A 22978-nucleotide genomic window follows, 5' to 3' on the forward strand; every position below is an offset into this window, starting at 1 on the left:
TGCTAACGCTGCTAACGCTGCTAACGCTGCTAACGCTGCTAACGCTGCTAACGCTCCCCGTTTGGGGTCAGAATGCAAAGGTAAAAGCTACTGTTCAGATAATCCCACAGTTCGTGATGGCAAGGGGGTGAACAGCACAGAATTCTGTCCTGGGCTCCCTGCCACACCACTGCCAACCAAATCTGCAGCGAAAACCACAACTCCGCCTTCCCCGTCTACAGCCTGCACCACGGCTACTACATCAGGTACAACGGATACCACTTCAACTCCGGCTTCACAACCTGTGCGCAAGTCTACCTTTGGGGCAGCCAGTTTCGTTGAAGGAACTGTCCTTGTCTTGGGTGTGCAGGCTGTAATTTTCTTTCTCTATCAATTCCGCAAATCGAAAGAACGAAACTACCGCACTCTGTAAACAGACCCGCTAAATTAACACGTACTGGTGTGTAACTCACTGAAACCAAAATATTCTCTTTCAAGATGTGCCACATGGGAGACGATATTCTAGGATCTTTAATTTTTCAGAAGATGCATATAGGAGCATCGCCCTTGAAGAGAAACCAGTTAAATCTATTTGCTCAACGGGAATATTTAAAATATTCTGCATGAATGCTTGTGGCTGTCTTCTTTTATTTTAAATGGCTGCTGCTGTGTGATTAAGTTCTCTCTTCTTGACATGCCAAATGTAACTCTATAAGTGATGGAAAACACTGTCCTGCGCAGACGACCTCATGACTCTTTTAGCAATTCAAATGTAGTCATTTTAAAGCCTGAAAGCTGCATTTTTTCATGCTAACTTGGGATGTAGTTTAGTGACCAGAATTGAGAAAAATGTGCCAAATGAGCAGGAATCAGGTGGATTTGGGGCTATAATTGCAAAAAGTGGAATAAATTTATAAATTTAGTATCCTTAGAGTAGAATTTTGTGCTTGACAAGTTATTTTTTCTACATTAGAAAAAAGATGCCACACAAGGAATTACATTCCAGATTTAAAGAAATGAAGGGAAAGTATACAAAACATTAAAGTGTAGCAGGTTATTGTTGATACTTGTAAAGCACCTTATATCGTTGAGAAAATAAAGAACAGTGCCTTAAAAGACAGACTGAAAGGCAGACTGTAACTTAAAATGTTGGTGACTTGTTCTTTCACATTAATGAAGGGAAAGGTTGGACTGAGGATGTAACTGTTGATGTGAGCAGTAGTAAACCTGCTTTTAGATACCATAATGTGAGTATTTAATTGAAAACTTACCGACTTTATTTCAAGCCTGATAACTTAAAGGATGTTACACAAAGTCGAAAGCCTTGATCTACTGAACCTCCCAACATTTTGCTTATGGCTGTTAAAAAGTATAAAGTTGATTTAATTATATTTTCCTTTGTACTTCAAAAACTTATCCCAACACTGTTGTACCTTAAAAGGATTTCCAAGCTTTCTGGAAAAGTAACTTCTATAAGGCAAGAAAGAAAGAAGTTGTTTTAGAATCATTTATTAACTTTTTAAATAAGACAATCGTTTTAAGTTTTGAGATAGCAAATGTGAGCAGTGTAATTTCAGAAAAAATTTTAGTTGATCGGATTACTGTAGATTTTTAATGATGATTGCCCTGGATAAACAGATTGTACTTTTTCTTTTCCACCCTTCCTTCTTCTTAGTTTCAATTCCTGTAGTATGATAAGCATGCATACTTTTATTTTTTTAGTTTCCTTATGAAGCACTAGTTTTTTCAGGTTTAGAGGGATACTCCTTCCCTGCCTTTGACACATTGCATTAGTTCAGAGGCTGAAATCAGTTTAAAATGAGCTTTTGCTTTTCTAGGTCATTACGGTTTTTTGTTTTAGTTTCTTTAGCCTATAGCGGCTGTGTTTAGCACTTGGTTTTCAGTATTTTATAGTAAGAAATGACAAGTTGCTTTGGTCCATTTCTGAAGCCAAAATTCCTTACATTTAGATAATAAAAGGTTCTTAAAATGAAGATTTACTGTTTCTTCTTTACTTGCTGGTACAGCTAAAGTTTGTTTTACTTGCACACTGGTATATATACCTAATGTTTTCAAGTGTCTTAATGGTTTAAAATCTCTGGCTTCAAAGGTTTTTGGGGAAAGGTAGGCTTACCTCACATTTTTGTTTCCCTCAGTAGTAATATTTTTGGTACTGCACAACAAATTTTATTATAGTGCCATGGCTATTAGTTTTTAGTGAGTGCTTTAAGATACAAGATTCAGTTGAAAATATACACAATTTCCATTCTCCCAAAGTGGTAAAAATTAGCTACAATATTATAATTGTCATTTACCTAGATAGGAATACCTTGCCACACATTAATGTTAACACTATAGCTACTTTTGTGAAAATAGAGCTGATGAAGCCTCTCATCTTCTGTAATTTTGAATACTGCTCTAACAGAATGATAATATGGAATTAGATTTTACAAAAAGAGCTCTTACAACAGAACTCAGCCTTTTCCCCTCTTCCTTTAGCAGTTTAGTATCTTCAGCCATTAATAATTTGGGGTTTTTTTAATTCTGAAGGTATATAGAAACCTTTTCAGACTTTTCATCTGATTTGTTCATGCAGGTTGTAGTTCTATTAAAATCCCTTATTTTACCTTACAGATATTTGTTGCACAGACACTGCTGTATTTAGAAATTTCTATTTCAGTTCATTAAAAACTGCAAAACCAATCTGTATCATGTACCAAACTGATTTAAAATAAACGTACATGTTTGTTGGATTAAAAAAAAAAAAAAGAACTACTATTTTGGGTTTTTTTTTTAAAGACAGGTACTGTCTAACCTATTAAAAAACAATACATTGAGATTCTCACATTCAGTCAGTGACTATCATTTCCTGGATTTTTCATTATTATAGGGTACCAAAGCTCTCCCACATCCTACAAAATAGGGCTATATATTCGATGGAAGAGAAAGCTATGTATCACCCAGGAGACCTCTGATTTCCATAATATGGATAGATAACAACTGGCATTTGTAAATACAGAGGAAAGGCAAGAGGAGAAATTTATTCCTCATTCTTGTCGTGATTAATCCTTCTGAGTTCATTTAAAATCATTCTATAATAAATTATATTTAGAGGTAATTTTTAAGGAAGGCATTCATTGTTCAGCCCAAGGTTATGTGATTTTGATTGAAAGAAATCACAATCCAAATGGCAGAAGGCTTTGCCTATATTGAATGATTATTTTCACTCAGGGCTTAGGAATCAAACGAGATCAATCCAAATGCACTAGAAGCAGCTGGAAGCAGCTCTCACACATTTCATATATGGTTTCCTGGGAAGTAAACACTACACACACTTGTGGTTTCAGTCATTGAAACGGTTACAGAACTTAGAGTTCCACAAAATGTGAACACCTATAAATTGGCACAAGACTGAACTGCAGCCAAAGAAGACTGGCAGGTGAAGCAAGACAAATCTGAACTTTTAAAATCTATACTTATATTCTTTTCCTGTTTTAATCCATATGCACCTTATGCAGAAATATAACCAAGAAGTGGTTTTACCTCTCTGCTCTTTCCTTAATTCTGTTTGCAATGTCACCCTTTGCAGTGGTCGTACAAAACTCAACTAAGTAAGAGCAGTGTGGGTCTTAGGAGATTTTCCTTAGAAGCTTGCTTTATAAAACCTCTACCTCTGATTAACCCCACATCTCTGCTTCTATCCTTTCTGCTGAATGCTGCCAGAGAAAAGTGCCATACTAACATGGACTAGAGCCACTGTACAACCCCATTTTCGTCCTCAGAGCATCTGTTAAAGGTTCTTTGTGTTCTGGATTCTCTGTCCCAGTCACTGCAGAGGTTACCTCAAACCTATATCATGCTGTCTCCCCCAATGAACTCACCAGCTCTCCATCTCAAGAGGTAACTTTTGTTCTTACTGGACCTATGAGCCACAGAAACCTACAGATAGGAAAGCCTTTAACCTGTCCTACACAGGTGAGTTTTAAAGCAGAGCCCCATAAGATAGACATTTAACACCTTTTAATTTAACTATACAAACTCAATAAGAGCGACAAAAAGAAGTGAATGATAAAATTATTGCATTCCAACAATTCTGAGATGCACACATTTCATATCTTAACATCTCTGAAATCAGAATGCATCTTCCAGCCAGTAGTTTCTTACAATCACTTTCAGCCAGATGGTGGTCATGACACTGTTCTCAAGTCCTGCCACAGGTGGGAACTTGGGCCTGCTGTGTTTCATTCAAAAACCACTTGAAGGACTTTGAGGAAGAAATATCAGTTCTGACTATTATCTGAAAACCTTCCAGGAACATATTCTGGTGAGATCAAGAAAAGAAAACTTGCAGGATGTGTCACAAGAGCTGGAAAGACAATCACAGAGGCAACCGTGAAACCCTTCTTAAAAAGGTTCTGTACCCTCACCACTTTTAGTGTCACTGAGGATGGCTGTGCATGGAAAACTAAGATGCTGATGACAGAGTATCAAAAGTGAATCATAAGAGAGACTGTGGAAAAGTTTTGGGAATACTTCACCAACTTATGGAACTTGTACTTTCATTTTTAAGAATGTACAATAATATATGATAACAAAAAATCCATATCTAGATGAATCTAAAAGAGCTGTTCCAATAGGAATGAAACAAAATTTTAAGTAAAAAAAACCCCCTTGTGTCCCAGTTTGCATCCTAATTTTCTTTCTCTTTCTCTCCTTCTCCTTCCTTCCTTCCTCCCTCCCACCCTTCTTTCTCTCTCTCTCTCTCCCTTTCCTCCTTCCCCCTCCCCTTCCTTTACTCCGTTTCTTTTTTTCTTCCCTTCTTTTCTTCCTTTCTTCCCTTTTCCTTTCTCTCTTAGTTGTATATAAAATAATGGTGCATATTTAAAGTGTCTCATATTTTATGAAATTTGGCAATAATTTAAATAGTGCTAGTGATTCTGACAATTAGTCACACAATTAGTGACAATGAATCTGAAGATTGATAATACAAAAAACAATTTTCCAGTTAATATGTTTTTATAAGTACATTTTAAATGGCATAATCAAAATATATTTTTAAAGTATTTCTGATAATCCTATTGAACTTAAAATTCAAATACTCACCAAGTTAATGCTTTATATTTTATTTTATTTATTATTATATTTTTGCGGTACACGGGCCCCTCACTGTTGTGGCCTTTCCCGTTGTGGAGCACAGGCTCCGGACGCACAGGCTCAGCGGCCATGGCTCACGGTCCCAGCCGCTCCGCGGCATGTGGGATCTTCCCGGACCGGGGCACGAACCCGTGTCCCCTGCATCGGCAGGTGGACTCTCAACCACTGTGCCACCAGGGAAGCCTCAATGCTTTATATTTTAAATGACATAAATACGTGGGTTGTTTCTTATTCACTCCATGACTTTTGCCATATAGATGTTTATAATCTTCAAAGTAGCTGAAAATCATCTTCTCCAAACCATCGTCCAAGAGAATGTTATTTTAATATTCAAGTAATTTTTTTTAAAAAAATTACTGCATTCATTTTTTATTTGCTAGTTAACATAACAAACATATTCTGAATGTCCATATCCACAAGTTACAATAGACTTTCAAGTTTTATAAAGAAGGTGAAGCTGGCATTATTATATCTTTGTCACCAAATGAGAATAACACGTATTTCCTGAAAATAACTTGTATGTATGAGTGTTCATATTGACACATGAGCTTGGTTCAACACACCTTTCACAGATAACAAGGAATATAATCACTGCAAGCAGAGGTCAAGAACAAGAGCAAAAAGAAGAAAGAAAGAAACATGCATTAAGGAAAGCCTGTCTGAACATCAGGTATTCTACAGTAGCTTGATGGCAGTGGCGCATTCTGAGTTAATCGGCTGTTCTGGAGTGGATCAGGAGTGAAGTCAAATTACTGACAACCAACAAATAAACAGAATCCATTACCGGAAAGCCCTTACTTCCTGTCTCCCTGTGTATGCTGAATTGCTGTATTCAGTGGGAAACTCACTAAACCGAAAAAACCTGACATCCCTCATCGTTGTCAAGGCCCTAAAAACATTACAGTCAACATCTTGAAGTCACTTAAGCCCTCTGGCTCTGTGCACTCTGCTCTCAAGCTCTCCATAAATGACGGTTGCTTCCTAATGGGAGGAAGTGACACATTAGTGAATTACAAGTTTACACTGAGCTATATGAATACATTTCCTGAGAATTAGCATTATTGGCTGCTAAGATGTGTTTTGAAAAGAGGTACAGAATTTAGAATTTTCTAAATTGAAGTCCATCAATTGTAGTAAAATTGTAATAAAAATTACAATAATTTTTAATAAAAAGAAGTCACATTTTTATCTAGTTTACAAAGAATAAGTGAAAAGAATGTATATAGCTCTACAATGATTTCAATATTATCATTACATGGTGAGTATAACTAGATAGCATTTTAGAATCATTTCACATTTTCATAAAAAGTTAAAAAATTCATTTTGGTAGGTTGTGCACAATTGGTAGGCTATTTTCTTGCAAAGGTTCTTAATGTAGTATATGCTCTTCGAATGAGTCACTAAGTCCTATAGAAGAGTAAGTGGAGACTCTAGACTTCCAGGCATCATTCTTTTATTTGTCTAGTGCATCACAGCTTCCCAGTCTCAGCAGGTCCATTAAAGCAGGAGCACCAGCTCATAAATGTCTCTACAGATAGAATTGGAACAGGGACCATGGGAATAAGGACTCATGATACCTGTTCAGTGGGTTCTCTCTACGCAGCTGTAACGGACCTTCCAGAACATCAAGCTTAGGAGATGTGATGGCCAAATGCAGCTGTGATCATGACCATCACTTCCTGAATTCAGGCTTGATGTTTTTGTGCTTTTTTCCTCTCTCTCTCTGATGTTTGTTTCTTCTCATTGCCATTCTGAAATAATGGCTGCCTCACTCTATAATTTTGACATTGTGCTGCAGTTTCAACTCTCACCCTAGGGTTTGGTCTTACTAGAACTGAACTAAATTGTTCAGTTCCTTGAATGCATCATACTTTGTTTTCTTTGGGGGCCTTTCCCCAGGTCCTCTTGCTAGAAACAGTGCTCTTGTAGGTATTAGCTTGAGTCATACGGATTTGCCATTTCTGTAGGTCAAAAGTAGCGGAATCTCAGCAATACTGCAAGGTTGTAAGGTTTACCCTAATACTCTCTCTTCAAGTTTCAATTTAAAAGTTCTTCCCTCCAGGGCATTTCCCCAGTCTGCTTCTTTTAACCTTATGTAAGCATTTGGCACAGGTCTAAATTTTTGTAATTCCTTATTCAGTTGTTTGACTTGAACATTAACTGTGAGATCTTTGAAGTCATGAGCCATATTCTATTAGACATCATTGTTATCCTTAATGCCTGGGAACATTTTATTGAATATGGTAGGTAATACTTTGTGTAAAATAAATGTTGAGGAATAAATGCTATTAATAGATCTATTTAGTGAACAAATTCATTCAAAACAAAAGGAGCCTTGAAGCCCAAGACAGTACCTTTTCTTAGATTTGACAACACTCAGCCCAATGTCCAGTTCAATTATTTTTTCTTGAATGAACAGGTGAATTATTTGCCTTAAGCAGTGTACATTTATGTTTGCTGATATATCATTTATACAAACAGTTGTGAGGCAAGATCATTTCTGATAGTTGCTCTATGAATGCACCCATCTATATCTAGCGTAATTCCTAGAATTTAGTGTAATTCCCATCTGAAATGCGCTTGGAAGCCTGGTAGGATTCAAATGAGAGGAAATAAATTAGAAAATTTTAAAAGTCAGACAAGGGCGCATTCAAAAGTATTTTTCTCATTTCTTTGTTTTTTCCAGGTCAAACTCAATTTCTTAAAGTAGTTATTTATCTTCTTGAAAATATGAGATTACATATGCCTAAAGTGAAATGCACAGATCTTAAGTATATAATTTGATAAGTTGCTAAATACATACAACCAGATAATTCACACTTGAGTCAAGACACAGAACATTTCTATCACATCTAAAAGTACCTTCATGTTCTTTTTATTCATGCCTCAGCCACTATCTGATTTCTGTCACCAGAGAGTAGCTTTGCTTGTTCTTGAACTTTATATAAACAGAATCATAAATAAATTGTGTTCAGGGTCTTTTGCTCAGCAAAATGATTTTTTGAGGTTTCATCCATGTTGTTGTATGTTTCAGAAGTGTGTATACATACATATACATACATACATGCATACGTCATTGATGAGCAATATTCCATTCTATGGCTCTACCACAATATGCTTATCATCACAGACATTTGGGTTGTTTTCAGCTTGGGGCTAGTATTAATAAAGCTACCATGACATTCTGGTACAAATCTCTTTTCAGACAAATGTTTCCATTTCTCTTGGGTAAATATCTAGAAGTAGAATGCTGTGTCATATGGCAGATGTATGATTAAATTTATAACAAACTACCAGAATTTTCTCCAGAATGGTTATATCACTTTATACTCCCACTAGTAATATATGAAAAGTCCAGTTGCTGCATTATCCTTGTTATAAGGGAATATTTTTACAATCTTGACCTAGGGAAGAATATTTTAGAGAGACTAGGAAAGTTCTAAATATAAACTTTTAAAAGGTCAATTTAGATTTCATTAATTTAAAAAAATCTGCACACAGGAAACCACAAAGATATTGCAAGTTTTGTCCAAGACCACAGCAATAAAGCAAATATCGTAATAAAGTGAGTCACACAAATTTATTTGGTTTCCCAGTGCATATAATAGTTACATTTACACTATACTGTGGTCTATTAAGTGTGCTATAGCATTATGTCTAAAAAATGCACATTTCTTAATTAAAAATACTTTATTGCTAAAACATGCTAACCATCATCTGAGTCTTTAGCGAATCATAATATTTTTGCAATAGTAACATCAAAACTCACTGATCACAGATCACCATAACAAATATAATAATGATGAAAAAGTCTGAAGTATTGCAGAAATTACCAAAATGTGACACAAAGACATGAAGTGTGTCAATGCTGTTGGAAAAACGGCACCAACAGACTTGTTCAATGCAAGGTTGCCACAAACCTTCAATCTGTAAAAAATTCAGTATCTGCAAAGTGCAATAAAAAGAAGCACAATTAAACAATTTATGCCTGTATAATTTTTAAGTTATTTTCAGAATATCTGTGACCTTATACTTCAAGTGTAACTCTTGTAGACAGATTTGAGTCTTCTTTTTACACAATATGACAATTTCTACCCTTAAAATGGAATGTTTAGTCCATTTATATTTATTGTAATTTTTAATAAGGTTGAATTTAATCTACCATATTTCTACACTTTTCTATTTGTTCATGATTCATTGCAGGGAGTGTAGATTATGCTGTTCCCCTATAAAGTGTGCTAACTTTTTCTCTAACAGATAGTTGAGCTACAAGTGGAACATCTGGATTCTCTCAGTGTGGTATAACAGGAAATATGTATTTGTTTCTTTGTTCCAGGCTCCTGGCACACAGCTCCTAAAACCCTTGGAATTCCCTGCGTGATAAGGGTGATTGATAGGCATGCCTCTTTTTTCTAATTAGGCAACCCTTGGCCAGCTCCTAGACAGCTTCAGGATGGAGACTGGTTGTAAGAAAGACCAAGTCTTGGTTAGAAGCTTTGAACTTTAGCCCCAGCCCCCAAATTTGGTGGGGGGGGGGGTATGGAGAGGTGCCAGAGATTGAGTTAATAATCACCAGTAGCCAATGATTTACTCAATCATGCCTATGTAATGAAACCTCCATAACCCTCCTCTGCAAGCCCCTAAATGTCAGGGTTCAGAAAGCTTCTGGCTTGTTGAACACACTGTGGTTGCTGGGAGGCTGGTGCACCCAGAGAGGGCATGGAAACTCTGTATGCCACAAGACGTACCTTGCCCTGTGCATCTCTTCCATGTGGCTGTTCCTGAGCTGTATTCTCTACAATAAATGAGTCACAGTAAGTAAAGTGTTTTCCTGATTTCTGTGAGTTGTTCTAGCAAATTAGACCTGAGGAGAGGGTTGTGGGAACCCCCGATTTATAGCTGGTTGATCAGAAGTACAGGTGACTCTGGGACTTGCAGTTGGCATCTGAAATGAGGAGCAGTCTTGCAGCTCTGAGCCCCTAAGCTGTGGGATCTATCGTAACTCTGGGTAGTTAGTGTCAGAATTTACTTGTTGAGCACCTGGTTGGTATCCAGAGAATCGGAAAACTGGTTATTAGGGTTCAAAAACACCCCAGAGTCAGGCTTGATTTCATGCATGATAGTGTCAGTGTATTCTGTTTTTCTCCTTAGTACTAAGACATCACTTTTACTCTTGGCTGTGGTTACTTCCAAAATGTGGCTTTTCTGGGATCTCAACTGAATGTCCACTGTGCTCAGCAAGGCTGTTTCATTCTGGAGAGAGCAGAACTCCAACATCACTCAGCACCACATGACATCTGATTGTGGAGTTGAATCTCCATTCAACTCTTAGTTCCACAGTGGCTGTCCTACCTGAAGCCTTTGGGAGTCTTTTCCTGTGCATATGCACTCAGCCCTCAGGTGCACTCAGATGGACCTGAGGGACCATCCTATGCAGATCTTACATTTTCCTCTTCTCTGATATCTGCTCCTTCACTCACAAAGCTCCACTTTCTCTCCTTCGGTCAGTGCTGGGAAACCACACCTAGGCTGAAAGCTGAGACAAATATGAGACACCTCATGTGCTTCTTTTCTCTCAAGAATCAAGTCCTGCACAACCTGTTGGCCAAAGTCTGAAAATGACTGCATCATATACAATATTTGTTCAGTGTTTACAGTTGCTTATGCCATAAATTCCCATCTTCTACTAATTGTTTCTTTATGACCAGAAGCAGAATTCCAGTCAAATACACGTGAAGAAGAATTGTTACTATTGTAGTAATAGTATTTCACTAACATAATGAACATCTTCAGGTGACCACTAAACACTAAAACAGGTTAGAATATTAGGTCCACTTACTGAAGTAGTAAAAAGATAGACGGAATCAGATTTTGGACTTTTTTTTGTTTTATGTGTAAATATTTTTATTTGTGGAGTAATTATTGAAAGAAAGAAAATAGAATACATAATTTACAAACTAGCAAGGAAAAGAATAACAATAATAATAATAAATCCAAAAGAAGGAAATAAAAGAGAACAAAAAGAAGGAGAACAGATTTCTTTTCCCCATTGGTCCATCCTATTTTATTCTTTAAAATTTTATTTTTTATTTTTATTGGAGTATAGTTGCTTTACAATATTGTGTTAGTTTCTACTGTACAGCAAAGTGAATCAGCTATACTTATACATATATCCCCTCTTTTATGGATTTCCTTCTCATTTAGGTCACCACAGAGCACTGAGTAGAGTTCCCTGAGATATATAGTAGGTTCTCATTCGTTATCTATTTTATACATAGTGCCAATAGTGTGTATATGTCAATCCCAACCTCCCATTTCATCCCACTCCCCCGCTTCCCCCTTGGTATCCATATGCTTGTTCTCAACGTCTGTGTCTCTACTTCTGCTTTGTAAATAAGATCATCTATACCAATTTTTTCAGAATCCACATATATGCATTTTCTAATATGCGATATTTGTTATTCTCTTTCTGACTTAGTTCACTCTGTATGACAGTCTCTAGGTCCATCCATGTCTCTACAAACGACCCAATTTCATTCCTTTTTATGGCTGAGTCATATTCCATTGAATATATTGCACTTCTTTAGCTGCCAATAAAGAGTCTTTACTCCATTAGATTGGCAAAGCGGCAGCTTTGAAGAATCCTGAGCCCATAGCATGAGATCAACAGTTTGTGCTTGAGGGAGTTTAATCCAGCTGAGCTTTAGCAGAGACCAGAAAAGGGAGGAGATCTGCATAGACAGAGAGACCTGTGAAGATGCTGCTACCTGAGGTGGTACGGCCACAAACAAGGATGCGGACAGTGAGGAAGTTAATGCAAGGATAGTAGTACACTCCATTTTGAAGGACTACAACTAGATTAGTGTGGTGCAAGAAAAGTACAAGCCAAAGGTTTTGAGTCTGCCTGATCCGGGGGAGGGGGAAAGTACAATCACTAGAAATGAGGAATTTGGGGAAAGTAGCTGATTTCTTTCTTTTTTTTTTTCTTTTTTTGGCCACCATGCAGCTTGTGGGATCTTAATAACCCAACCAGGGACTGAACCAGCCCCCTCAGCAGTGAAAACATGGAGTCCTTACCACTGGACTGCCAGGGAATTCCTGAGAGTAGCTGATTTCAAGAACAACTCTATCATTTTGAGTGGGAGGGCTGGTAGGATAGCAAACATTGAAAAAGGAGGTACCAAGATGGAAAGGACCAACAGACAGCTGATAATATTGGTCTAGAGGCTCCTGATAGGACTGAATTCAAGACATTAATTTGAGAATATCTGTTTATATGTAGGAGATGGGTGAGTTACATAAGGAGAGACAATGAGTCATTAGCATAAGATAGAATTTGGGGAAAAACCCAAACTGGGAAAGGGAAGATGGCAATACCTACATGGTCTCAATTATTCATACTTTGGGACCATTAGAAGTCTTTGCATTTAAAGTATTAATCTAGCTTGTGTGTGTGTGTGTGTGTGTGTGTGTGTGTGTGTGTGTGTGTGTGTATGTGTCTGCGTTTCCCAAGTTGACATATTAAACCTTAAAATGGTTATCATTGTAATGACACAATATTATCCAGGTGATAATAAAGTAAAACACAGTTAAAGTACACAAAGCTATGTAGGATGAGTATCATTAAAAGCAATTTAATATTAAAATCTTGAGAAAAAATAGAAAACTGTAAAGAAGAATATTAGTGGCATTTGAAAAGGTGTCTGAATTTCTGAAACATGTGTAGTTGATTCCTGGATTAAAGAATTATTCAAGTAACATTTATTTACTAACCATGATAACTTTCCCCGTGAAATATATAAAATAAGAAAACATAAAAAGTCAGTCTGTTATATCTGAAAAATAAACTCTTAGGGATATAAATATAAGTGTATGATGATTGTTCTTTTTTTCCTACTAAACCCAAAGAAAGTAGTTGTTACAAAAGTTACCAGGAAATCCATTAATTTTTAAAAAAATGATTATAATTATAATAAGGAGTGAGAGTGAGCAAAAAGCCTCTAGACTTGAAAAGAGTACTAGACAAAAGCAAGAATACTCTCTATTTTGCCACATAGATCCCATGATGTTACTTGGAAGACATCTTAGAGATCGCTTTTTCTAGAGAAGAAAATCTGAGGTTCAGAAAGGTGAGAAGAATTTGCAAAAGTTTACACTGAAAAAAGCAGCAAAATTGGAACTACATTTCTAACTTTTACTGCCTCTTCAGACCCTTTAGAAACTTAGTTCCTGATCTCTTAAACTAAGGCACTGATTCTTATGGAATCCATCACCTGTCTCTTGAAATGCCAACTTTTTTGAGTCTTGTGACTTTCTTCAGTGTGATCTCTTCAGTGGTTTATATATCACAAAATTAATTTTCCCTAAACATGATTAAATCATCTCAAAATTACTTTAATATATTGTTAAAATCATCTCAAAATTACTTTAATATATTGTTAAAATATACAGATGAGATAAATTTATAAAAGTATATCTCTAAAGTTGCTGCAAATTTTACCTTTACTAGGCCATTGAGAAAGCCACTCATGGAACTGAAAATGGAAAGAGAGCCATGTCCTCCCTCTTTAGAAAGTAATTACTTCTTTCTGATTGGAAAGATCAAATAAGAAAGAATTTTAGATTTCTATTTCAGAGATGGATATTTTTTCTTTTCTTATTACCTTTTGGAGACAGAAATAAGTTCAGAGTGAAGAGTAAGTCCTTCTAATTGGTGTAAATAATAAGGAAAGCAAATTAAGGCTTTTACTTTAATTCATTCTATGAACCTAACATGATTACTAGATAACTGCTTAGACAAAAGCCACCAGTGAACAAATACAGTAGCCAAAATTCTCCAGTCTCTACTCGCTTGAGAAAGAAAGTACCAGAGAGGATTGTATTAAGTCATCAGTTAAACGGGTTTTGGGAGTCAGGAAGAAACCAAGGGGTTCCTAGTTATTTTTAAGATTTTCATTTTAAAGAAATGCCTCTAATATGTGTCTTAATGAAGGCAAGACTCAAACACAGCACCCACCAAGTCACTGCAGATGACTTTCCATGAATCTGGACTTTTTGGAGAAAAAGTGACCATGGCATTGAAGAAAACCATGTCTGCATAACTGATGTGAAATATAAACTTGAAATAAAAATTAGATTATCTTGGGTTTCCCTGGTGGCACAGTGGTTGATAGTCCACCTAACGATGCAGGGGACACGGGTTCGTGCCCCGGTCTGGGAAGATCCCACATGCCACGGAGCTGCTGGGCCCGTGAGCCATGGCCGCTGAGCCTGCGTGCCCGAAGCCTGTGCTCCGCAACGGGAGAGGCCATGGCAGTGAGAGGCCCGCGTACCACAAAAAAAAAAAAAAAAAAAAAGATTATCTTAATGTTCTCCACTATCCTAATGTTCTCTGTCCATAGGTTGATCTATAATTAAAAGAGAATCATATTTTCCCACTAAAGAGGAAATATTCAACCATGAACTTGAATTTCCATTCCTATCTGCAAGTGACATTGTAATATATACAGCCTATGTATCCAACGGAAAATAGAGTCAAGTTAACTATTAAGGTGCTTAATGAGTAGGATGGAGATATTGCTGGAAGAAAAGATATCTATTCCTGGAAAATCAAATGGTTTTTTTCTTTATGAAAATAACCAGAAAGACCGCTGAAGTATGATGTGCTCCTAAGACCATGAATTAGTATTACATGTGTGTATGTACAGAATGTATCTGTTTGCAATTAACAGAGGATAAACATTCTTCTTAATTACCCTTCTAAAAGACTATATTCTAGTACAGTATTTATAAATGGGAGATGATGAAGCCAAAGTTTAAACTCTCATGAAGTCTTCAAACATGAACATTCAGTTCAAAGACCCTGAATAATCAAGGATTATGTCTAATAAAATAATCCAGAAAGGAGTCAGAATTTCACTCAGGAAGAATAAGACAATAAGTATAAGATATTAGATAGGTAAAATAATAATATTTAAAGATATTCTTTATTTCACCATTGCATTCATGCCTGATAGCATTAAGTAACTCTAAGTTATGTCATTGAATTATGTTAGTTTGTGAAATTAATTTTAATGATGGTAGAAGGGACTTGATTGGCAATGTTCCACATTAGCACTTCCTAGTGAGCCAAGAAGGTAGAAACCATTTTAAAACCAGATGGCTATTCCATCTTCAAATTCCATTAGTTGCCAACATATCTCAAAGCTACAGAGAAGTTAATTAAAAAAAGGTTTAGTCTTGAAATTCATTCAGATCTCAATGCCTCAGCTGAAGCTGCTAATGAAAATGCTATTCCATACTAATAGAAATTGGTTGCTAACATTGATATCTTTATTCAAAATGTCGTATGTCTATCAAATACTTACGCACATACCATATCATTGTCAAAAGAGCATTTGAAAAAAAAAAGATCACTGCTGGGTCATTATTCGAGAAAAAATGTTTTTTAATTTTTTAAAAAACATTTTAAATGTAAAACCATAATTCAGAAAGAGTCATGTACCACAGTGTTCATTGCAGCTCTATTTACAATAGCCAGGACATGGAAGCAACCTAAGTGTCCATCGACAGATGAATGGATAAAGAAGATGTGGTACATATATACAATGGCATATTAGTCAGCCATAAAAAGAAACAAAATTGAGTTATTTGTAGTGAGGTAGATGGACCTAGAGTCTGTCATACAGAGTGAAGTCAGAAAGAGAGAAATACCATATGCTAACACATATATATGGAATCTAAAAAAAAAAAAAAAGGTTCTGAAGAACCTAGGGGCAGAACAGGAATAAAGACGCAGACATAGAGAATGGACTTGAGGACACAGGGAGGGGGAAGGGTAACCTGGGACAAAGTGAGAGAGTGGCATGGACATATATCCACTACCAGATGTAAAATAGCTAGTGGGAAGCAGCCACAGAGCAAGGGGAGATCAGCTCGGTGCTTTGTGACCACCTAGAGGGGTGGGATGGGGATGGTGGGAGGGAGACACAAGAGGGAGGAGATATGGGGATATATGTATACATATAGCTGATTCACTTTGTTGTACAGCAGAAACTAACACAACATTGTAAAGCAATTATACTCCAATAACGATGTTAAAATAAATAAATAAATAAATATAAATAGTGAAAAAATACAATTTTAGGACAAATTGTATTAAGGAGACTTTAAAAAATTAAAATAGATACCTTAATCTCATAACATAAACTCATGAACAAATTAAAATATCACAGAAAAACATGTGTTCATTGCCTGAGTCTCAGATGGCTGAGATCATTTTCATCCAAATTATCAGCTCTAATTCATCTGCCTTGCTACTTCCCCCCACGGATACTTATCAGGGAAAGCTGGAATTGACAACTTAGTTTTCAATTCTCCACAAAATGAACTGCTCCATTAGCTCTTGTTCAGAGAATGAAATATGAAGTTGCTCTTCACTGCAGGATTAAGTATGTAATTGTAGAACGAAGACAAATTAATTGCATTGTGAAATCACTGCTTTGAAGAAAGAACCCCAGCTAAAGGAATGGCTCCTCTGAATGGGAAATCGCTGAGATGTTTATATTTGGTGTCATCTGGTTTCCTAGTATTCAAGGTGCTGGCCCTCGTTAAACAATGAGCACGAGGGTGAAATGGAAATTAATTTCCCCAACCAGATTTCCGCTGAATAACTAAAGTCATGATTGAGTTTACAGGTAACTGGGTTAATATTTGGAATTGGCACACAGTATATGTCAATAATGAAATTATGTAGCTCACAGGTATGGTGATGAGTACAAAGACTCCCTGGGAACTGAGCCCGTGAATCTCAGCCCCACTACTTAGCGAAGAGATAGTGAACAAGTTAAGCTGAGTTGCATCGTCACTAGAATTGGGATAATAACATTTATATTTAAGAATTGCTGTACAGGTTGATATAAATTGCAAAGTATCTAGTTGTAGCATACAGCAGGCTACATAATACAAACAGAACTCCTGAGACCTGTGTGTAATTCTTAACCATATTTCCACAGACAGAAAGTTACTGTCGTAAGGGATTTAGCTTGAAAAGAAAACAGACTACGTGATATAAGGGTTTTCTCCTTTTCAGGTGTTGTAATTTGTTTTATATTTTAATGTTATAGCGGATATTACATCAAGCATGGCTATTTTCTTGGATAGTTTTAACATTCTAAAATGGTAGCTTTACATAATTGCACATATATTAAATAAAATGTATCAACTTCTATCTTAAAATGTTGGTGCAGAATTGAGAACTGAGTAAGATGTGTCTTCAGAGACCAGCTCAGTGACAAGAAAGGACTCACTGCAGTCAACCCCCTCAGCCTTACTTGCCTCACCTTGCCTGAATCCCTCTGCTTTGTACTTCCAAATGGACCAGTTACCCTCCTGCTTCACAAATACAGTGTCATGTTTAAGATGTACAGCTGAAATGTGTCAGAGGAGAAGAAAATACAGCATATTCTTTAGCTAAACATCACTTAGGAATCATATGTATTATGAGCAAAGAAATATGAACAACTTCCAAAGATCTGAACTCTTCACCAGACCTGGATGCAGTAAGCAAACAATTATTAAATTTACTTCACAGAAATTGGATTTGTACTATAGAAGGATGGAGAAGAAAGATGAGATGATTCTGAAACCAAAGGTTAAGGGGGATAAAGGCATTTACACAAACTGCAACCTGACATAACATCATGGCCCCCATGTCCAGTTGCACAGTTTGTGCACTGCCCAAAAAGTTGTTGGAGGAATAAGTAACTAGAGGCTGAAATCATTACACTGGCTGAGTTATGCACCCTTTTCCAGGGCTGTCTTCCTAGAATGAACATCCCAAGTCAATAGGCTTGCATACCAGAGGGGAAACCAAACCTTAGAGACTCAGAAGAAAACAAGTACCTTAAGAAAAGGACAAAGAACAAGGGAAGAATGCTTTTGCCTAGAAAGATCCACACACCCTTCAGAGAGGAAGTTTTAAAGAAGACTTTTCATAGATGGGATGATCTCAATAGTCAGAACTGACAAAATAAAAAAAAGTTTCCCCACATTAAGTTGGAGGAATACGTTTGGGTAAAAATAAAAGTGCACTGTAATAAGATTGTAAAACGACACTAGTTGTGCCTCATCGTTGCACATTGTTCTCTTTCTGCATCTGAGTAGTAGACACAGAGCTTGTTGCCTGGCCCATTTCTGTATAAACAAAAGAAAGAACGTGCTGGAGCGTCTTAATCACTCTCTCGTAATGTGAAGGGAATGAATTCTTTTGCATTTAAAGTTGAGAGAATCAGATTTCTATGAAACTGATATGAAGGCCACAAATTTGGGATACAAATCGGCAAATCACTTATCATGTTTTAGTTGATCGTTTCAATACTCACAGGTTATACAATCAGGAAATCCAAGACCTCCATTTTGGAAACACACCACTCCTGAATTTTCCAGAAAGTCTGTAACTTATGCAGTGTTAGGTGGGATTAATCTGATTTCCCCACACAAGTAGGGAGCAGCAGGGGGGCCGTACTTCTTGCTGTTGCCTTTACTGCCTGTACTCTCGTTATATTTATCTTTCCATCTATTTATAGATATAGCTCTCACTATGTATATAGATAGATACGGATATAAATGACACTGTAGAAAGGCATGTTTGTGGTTTTGCAGTATTTTTTTTGAAAAGCTGCTTCCAACACTGAGCAAAGACTTGTTTCAAATTGCAGTAAGTAATTATGCAGATGCTTTGGTTTTCATGAGTTAAAATTAACTTGGGATGTTGTGGCTTTACATTTGGGAATTCAGTCTAATCTTTTTCTCGTATTTTAAAATCTTATTCCGAAGGCTGTGTTTTATTGTTCTGGAAGTTTTACAATGGCCTCTAGCCAAAAGCATTAAGGTTTCGAGCTGATGTTAGCATGCTGATGTACTTATTCAATATCAGGAATAACTGATTTTTACATTAAAATTAAAGTGGTGTTTTAGGAAGGACTTTATTCATAACTTCAAATAAGAGAATGGGATACAAAACTGAATACGCACAGACACACACACACACACACACACACACACACACACACATCTATATACCGATGTTAGTTGGAGGCTCTCTCATTGATCAACAAGTCCTACACCAGAACCACAGAAAGGACGAGGAAAGGTTCCCAGGTGTTGGCTCCTGGCAAGGTTTCTGATTTGTGCAACTCCCCTAGACCATAATTGTGACTTGATAAGTTCAAGATCTAGGGAAGATCAATTCAGTTTAAACCATGTTGACCAGACCTGGGCACACTCATCTCCTTAAAGAAAGAAGTGAAGCCACATATATTCACAGAGATTTGGGAAATAGATCTAAGTATCTAATTATAAGAAGAAGTCATCCATAAATTCAAATGAGTAAATGTGATGACTTTTTGGACCCCAAACAAGTATACAATATGGTCAGTCTACGTGTTGAACCTTTGAATGTCTTTTGAATGCCAAACATAAGGTACCCCAGCGGATCTTAAAATAAAATAGTATCTAGAGCTTTTTTGCTTAATGAAATAATCCACTGACTTTCAAAAAGAGAGTTTTAATGAGTCTGGTTTGATAACGTGTCAAGTTTCATTAAGAGCTTTATAACCTACTTAAGGAAGGCAGAATTTTTGAGTTGATTCAAATATTCAAAGTAAGATTGCAGATGGAACTATTCTGAAAGGCACTGAACTAAAGAAAGTATAGCATTTACCAAAAACAAAAACAATAACAACAAAAAGCACCTGATATGCCATACACGTACTTGAAATGGGGAATAAACCAATCAGTGCAGCACGTAGAAACTTGTCTTCCATACCACCTACTCCAACCCCTGTTTCAATTTTGTCATCTCATTTTTGAAACATCCATTGGCATGGCCAACAGAGACTTATCTAAATAGAACCTGTGGTCTGCCAGGCGAGTACAGACATTTTGAATCCAAGTGGGATGGTGGCCTCCGGTCAGGAAATGCAGTGGGACAGAAGGGAGGGAAACACAAGCGGTTAGAGAGACCCTGAAGCAACTGGAAAGGGCTGGTCTTGCTCCTCTCAGGACCCCATCTTCTCTCACCACCTCTGTGTAACCCGAGCCCTTCCCAATTTTTATCTTTTTCTTTGTTTCTTCCTTTCTCTCCTGCATTTTCTGTTGTCAGTCCTTCAAATCATAGGTGACCCCAAAGAGATTTTTAATGTAGCAACAATGAAAAATTTTCCCTGTGAATGAAACATCCATAAATTCACTAAATATGAATTTTTTTTTTTTTTTTTTTTGCGGTACGCGGGCTTCTCACTGTTGTGGCCTCTCCCGTTGCGGAGCACAGGCTCCGGACGCGCAGGCTCAGCGGCCATGGCTCACGGGCCCAGCCACTCCACGGCATGTGGGATCTTCCTGGACCGGGGCACAAACCCGTGTTCCCTGCATTGGCAGGCGGACTCTCAACCACTGCGCCACCAGGGAGGCCCCCCTGAATTTTTTTTAAAGAACGCAAGTCCTACCTATGCATAACATTTTTCAATGGCTTACATAAATTTCCCTTTTTTCTCTATCACCTTTCAGGTATAAAGACAGCTTTCTCTAGCAGCTTACTTTCTAAAGAGGCCTTATTAGATGTGGTGAGAAAATCTACGTCATAGCTGAATATTGTCACAATTGCTGTGTCACTCTCAACAGGGTTACAATTACTGAGAAAAGAGGTGGGAAATTCTTAAAGAGTCATGAAATATGGAAGTGAAATAGATGTTTCACACATCTTCAGCATTGTCAATCCTGGGCCTGATTTATGGGGCAAGGAGTCAGAAAGGAGAAGAGTGGGGTGGGATTCAGTGCTTAAATACATTAAGGAGAAGCTCACAGATTGGAAATGGATGAGTATTTATGACTGAGGTAAATCTCCAAAGTTTTAGGGTAGCAATCAGAATATTAAACTTAGTCTAAATAATCTTTGGATGGTCACAAAAGTTAAAAGAAACAAGATGTACATCTTTCAAATCCTTGGAGTTATTTTTTCAATACCTGAATAAACTCTTTTAACCCTAAAGCTGTGCCACATTTTATCATTCCTTCACAGGGTTTTTCTCTCAAGGGTAGAAGGGACTTGAGACATTCCTCATTGGGGTAGATAAATTGTATTTTATGTTTACTGAGGTTTTCTGCTATTCTTCTTGACTTCAAATTCTTTTTAAAATTAATTTATTTTTTATTGAAGTATAGCTGCAGTGTTGCGTTAGCTTCAGGTGTACAGCAAAGTGATTCAGTTATACATATATATGTATATTCTTTTTCAGATTCTTCTCCCATATAGGTTATTACAAAATATTGTGTATAGTTCCCTGTGCTGTACAGCAGGTCCTTGTTGTTTATCTATTTTATATATAGTAGCATTTATATGTTATTCCCAAATTCCTACTTTATCCCTCCCCCGACCTTTGCCCTTTGGTAACCATGAGTTTGTTTCCTATGTCTATGAGTCTGTTTCTCTTTTGTAAATAAGTTCATTTGTAGCATTTTTTTAGATGCCACATACTTGACTGCAAATTCTTAAGCCCAGGACTTTTCCTATGAAATATACTACTCCAATTAATACTGAATCTGTTTCCCTTTTGTGTAAATTAATATATTACCAGTAAATGGTGTAAAGTTTACCAAACATTCCATTTTTTCAAAATTCTCTAAAAGGATGGTTCTCAATTGGTTGCTTCCACTGTAAACGAATCTTTTCATTTTCTCCTGGCTTGCTTAATTGATTCTCTGCTGACCTTTTTGTTTCTAAGTGGTTCTCCAGTAAAGTGACACCAGACAGATTATTATAGTGATGGCCATTCCTAGAAACAGAGGTTAATATGAAGAAATATTAAGAGGTGGAAAAGGCTTCCAGCAGAAATATTTAAAACTCTGAGGTATAATAATGTATTTAAGAAATGTGAGCAATTAAAAAGTATATATACAGTCTTAGGCAAACCCATGCATTCAAGTCGTTGTTTTTATCCAATCACAGTTGTTCAAAAATGTGAAAATGAACATTTTCTGAGTAAATTCTACTTTGATCATAAGTATGTATCATTTCCTCACCAAATACCTAGATTTTGTCAGTGCCTATCCAAGACATTTCTAACAAGAAGTCCAGATTTGCGGCAAAGGTCAGGTTAACCTGATTCGGGAGGTTTCAAGCGGAACACTTCAGGGGTCCTATTTATGTTGGAAATGTTTCTTTTTCCTTATTTTCTACCCTTTCAGAATACTATTCTGGCCCAACATTCCATAAATGGATAGTGTACTACAAAGAGAGAGAAAGGATTCCTTCATCAAATCAGAAGAAACATCCACTCCATAATAAATCATTGATGAGCAGGAAATTGACCAAAACTTTGACAATAAACAGTTAAAAATAACTTGGCATTGACAATGAAGCAAATATGGAATGTCAGAATTCCCTTCACTGTCAGGAAAATAATCTGAGTAGGTATTTTCGTATCAGATCAATCCTCTGTATGCCAACTTGGAGTTACCTCCTCTTCTGATAGAAATGTGCTTTCATTTACTATTCAAATAGCTGCAACTTAACAACTCCAATATCTATTGGGGGGAGCCTAGGTTTCCTGAGTGATGACTTCAGAATTTCAGGACTGTATTTTACCTGAATAGAATTGTCTAGAGCTATGGGCCTCTACTGAGTCCAGAGTGATAATAAAACCCAGTATTCCTTCATCTGGACAGGTCAAGAGGCCACAATGCACACAGCAGAGTCTATGAAAGATCTCAAATGAAATAAGAAGGATTAGTTAATGCTATAACAACCATGGGGCTTGGTTAGGAAATTAAATATTAAGGCACAGCA

General features: G+C 36.8%; 2 protein-coding genes across 3 annotated transcripts in view; one reads left to right on the top strand and one right to left on the bottom strand.

Annotated features, from left to right (window-relative positions):
- The window catches only part of LOC114892948 (sialomucin core protein 24-like), a 692-nt gene extending 280 nt beyond the window's left edge, over positions 1 to 412 (top strand). Inside the window, exon 2 of the mRNA XM_029218326.1 lies at positions 35 to 412. Within this exon, the coding sequence (XP_029074159.1) occupies positions 35 to 412 (378 nt within the window). The remainder of the gene's footprint in view (positions 1 to 34) is intronic.
- The window catches only part of CTNND2 (catenin delta 2), a 778687-nt gene that overhangs the window by 694553 nt on the left and 61156 nt on the right, over positions 1 to 22978 (bottom strand). The window lies entirely within an intron of this gene.

This window comes from Monodon monoceros, unplaced genomic scaffold (assembly GCF_005190385.1).
Source record: "Monodon monoceros isolate NGI ecotype Baffin Bay Population unplaced genomic scaffold, NGI_Narwhal_1 Super_Scaffold_12, whole genome shotgun sequence".
NCBI lineage: Eukaryota > Metazoa > Chordata > Mammalia > Artiodactyla > Monodontidae > Monodon > Monodon monoceros.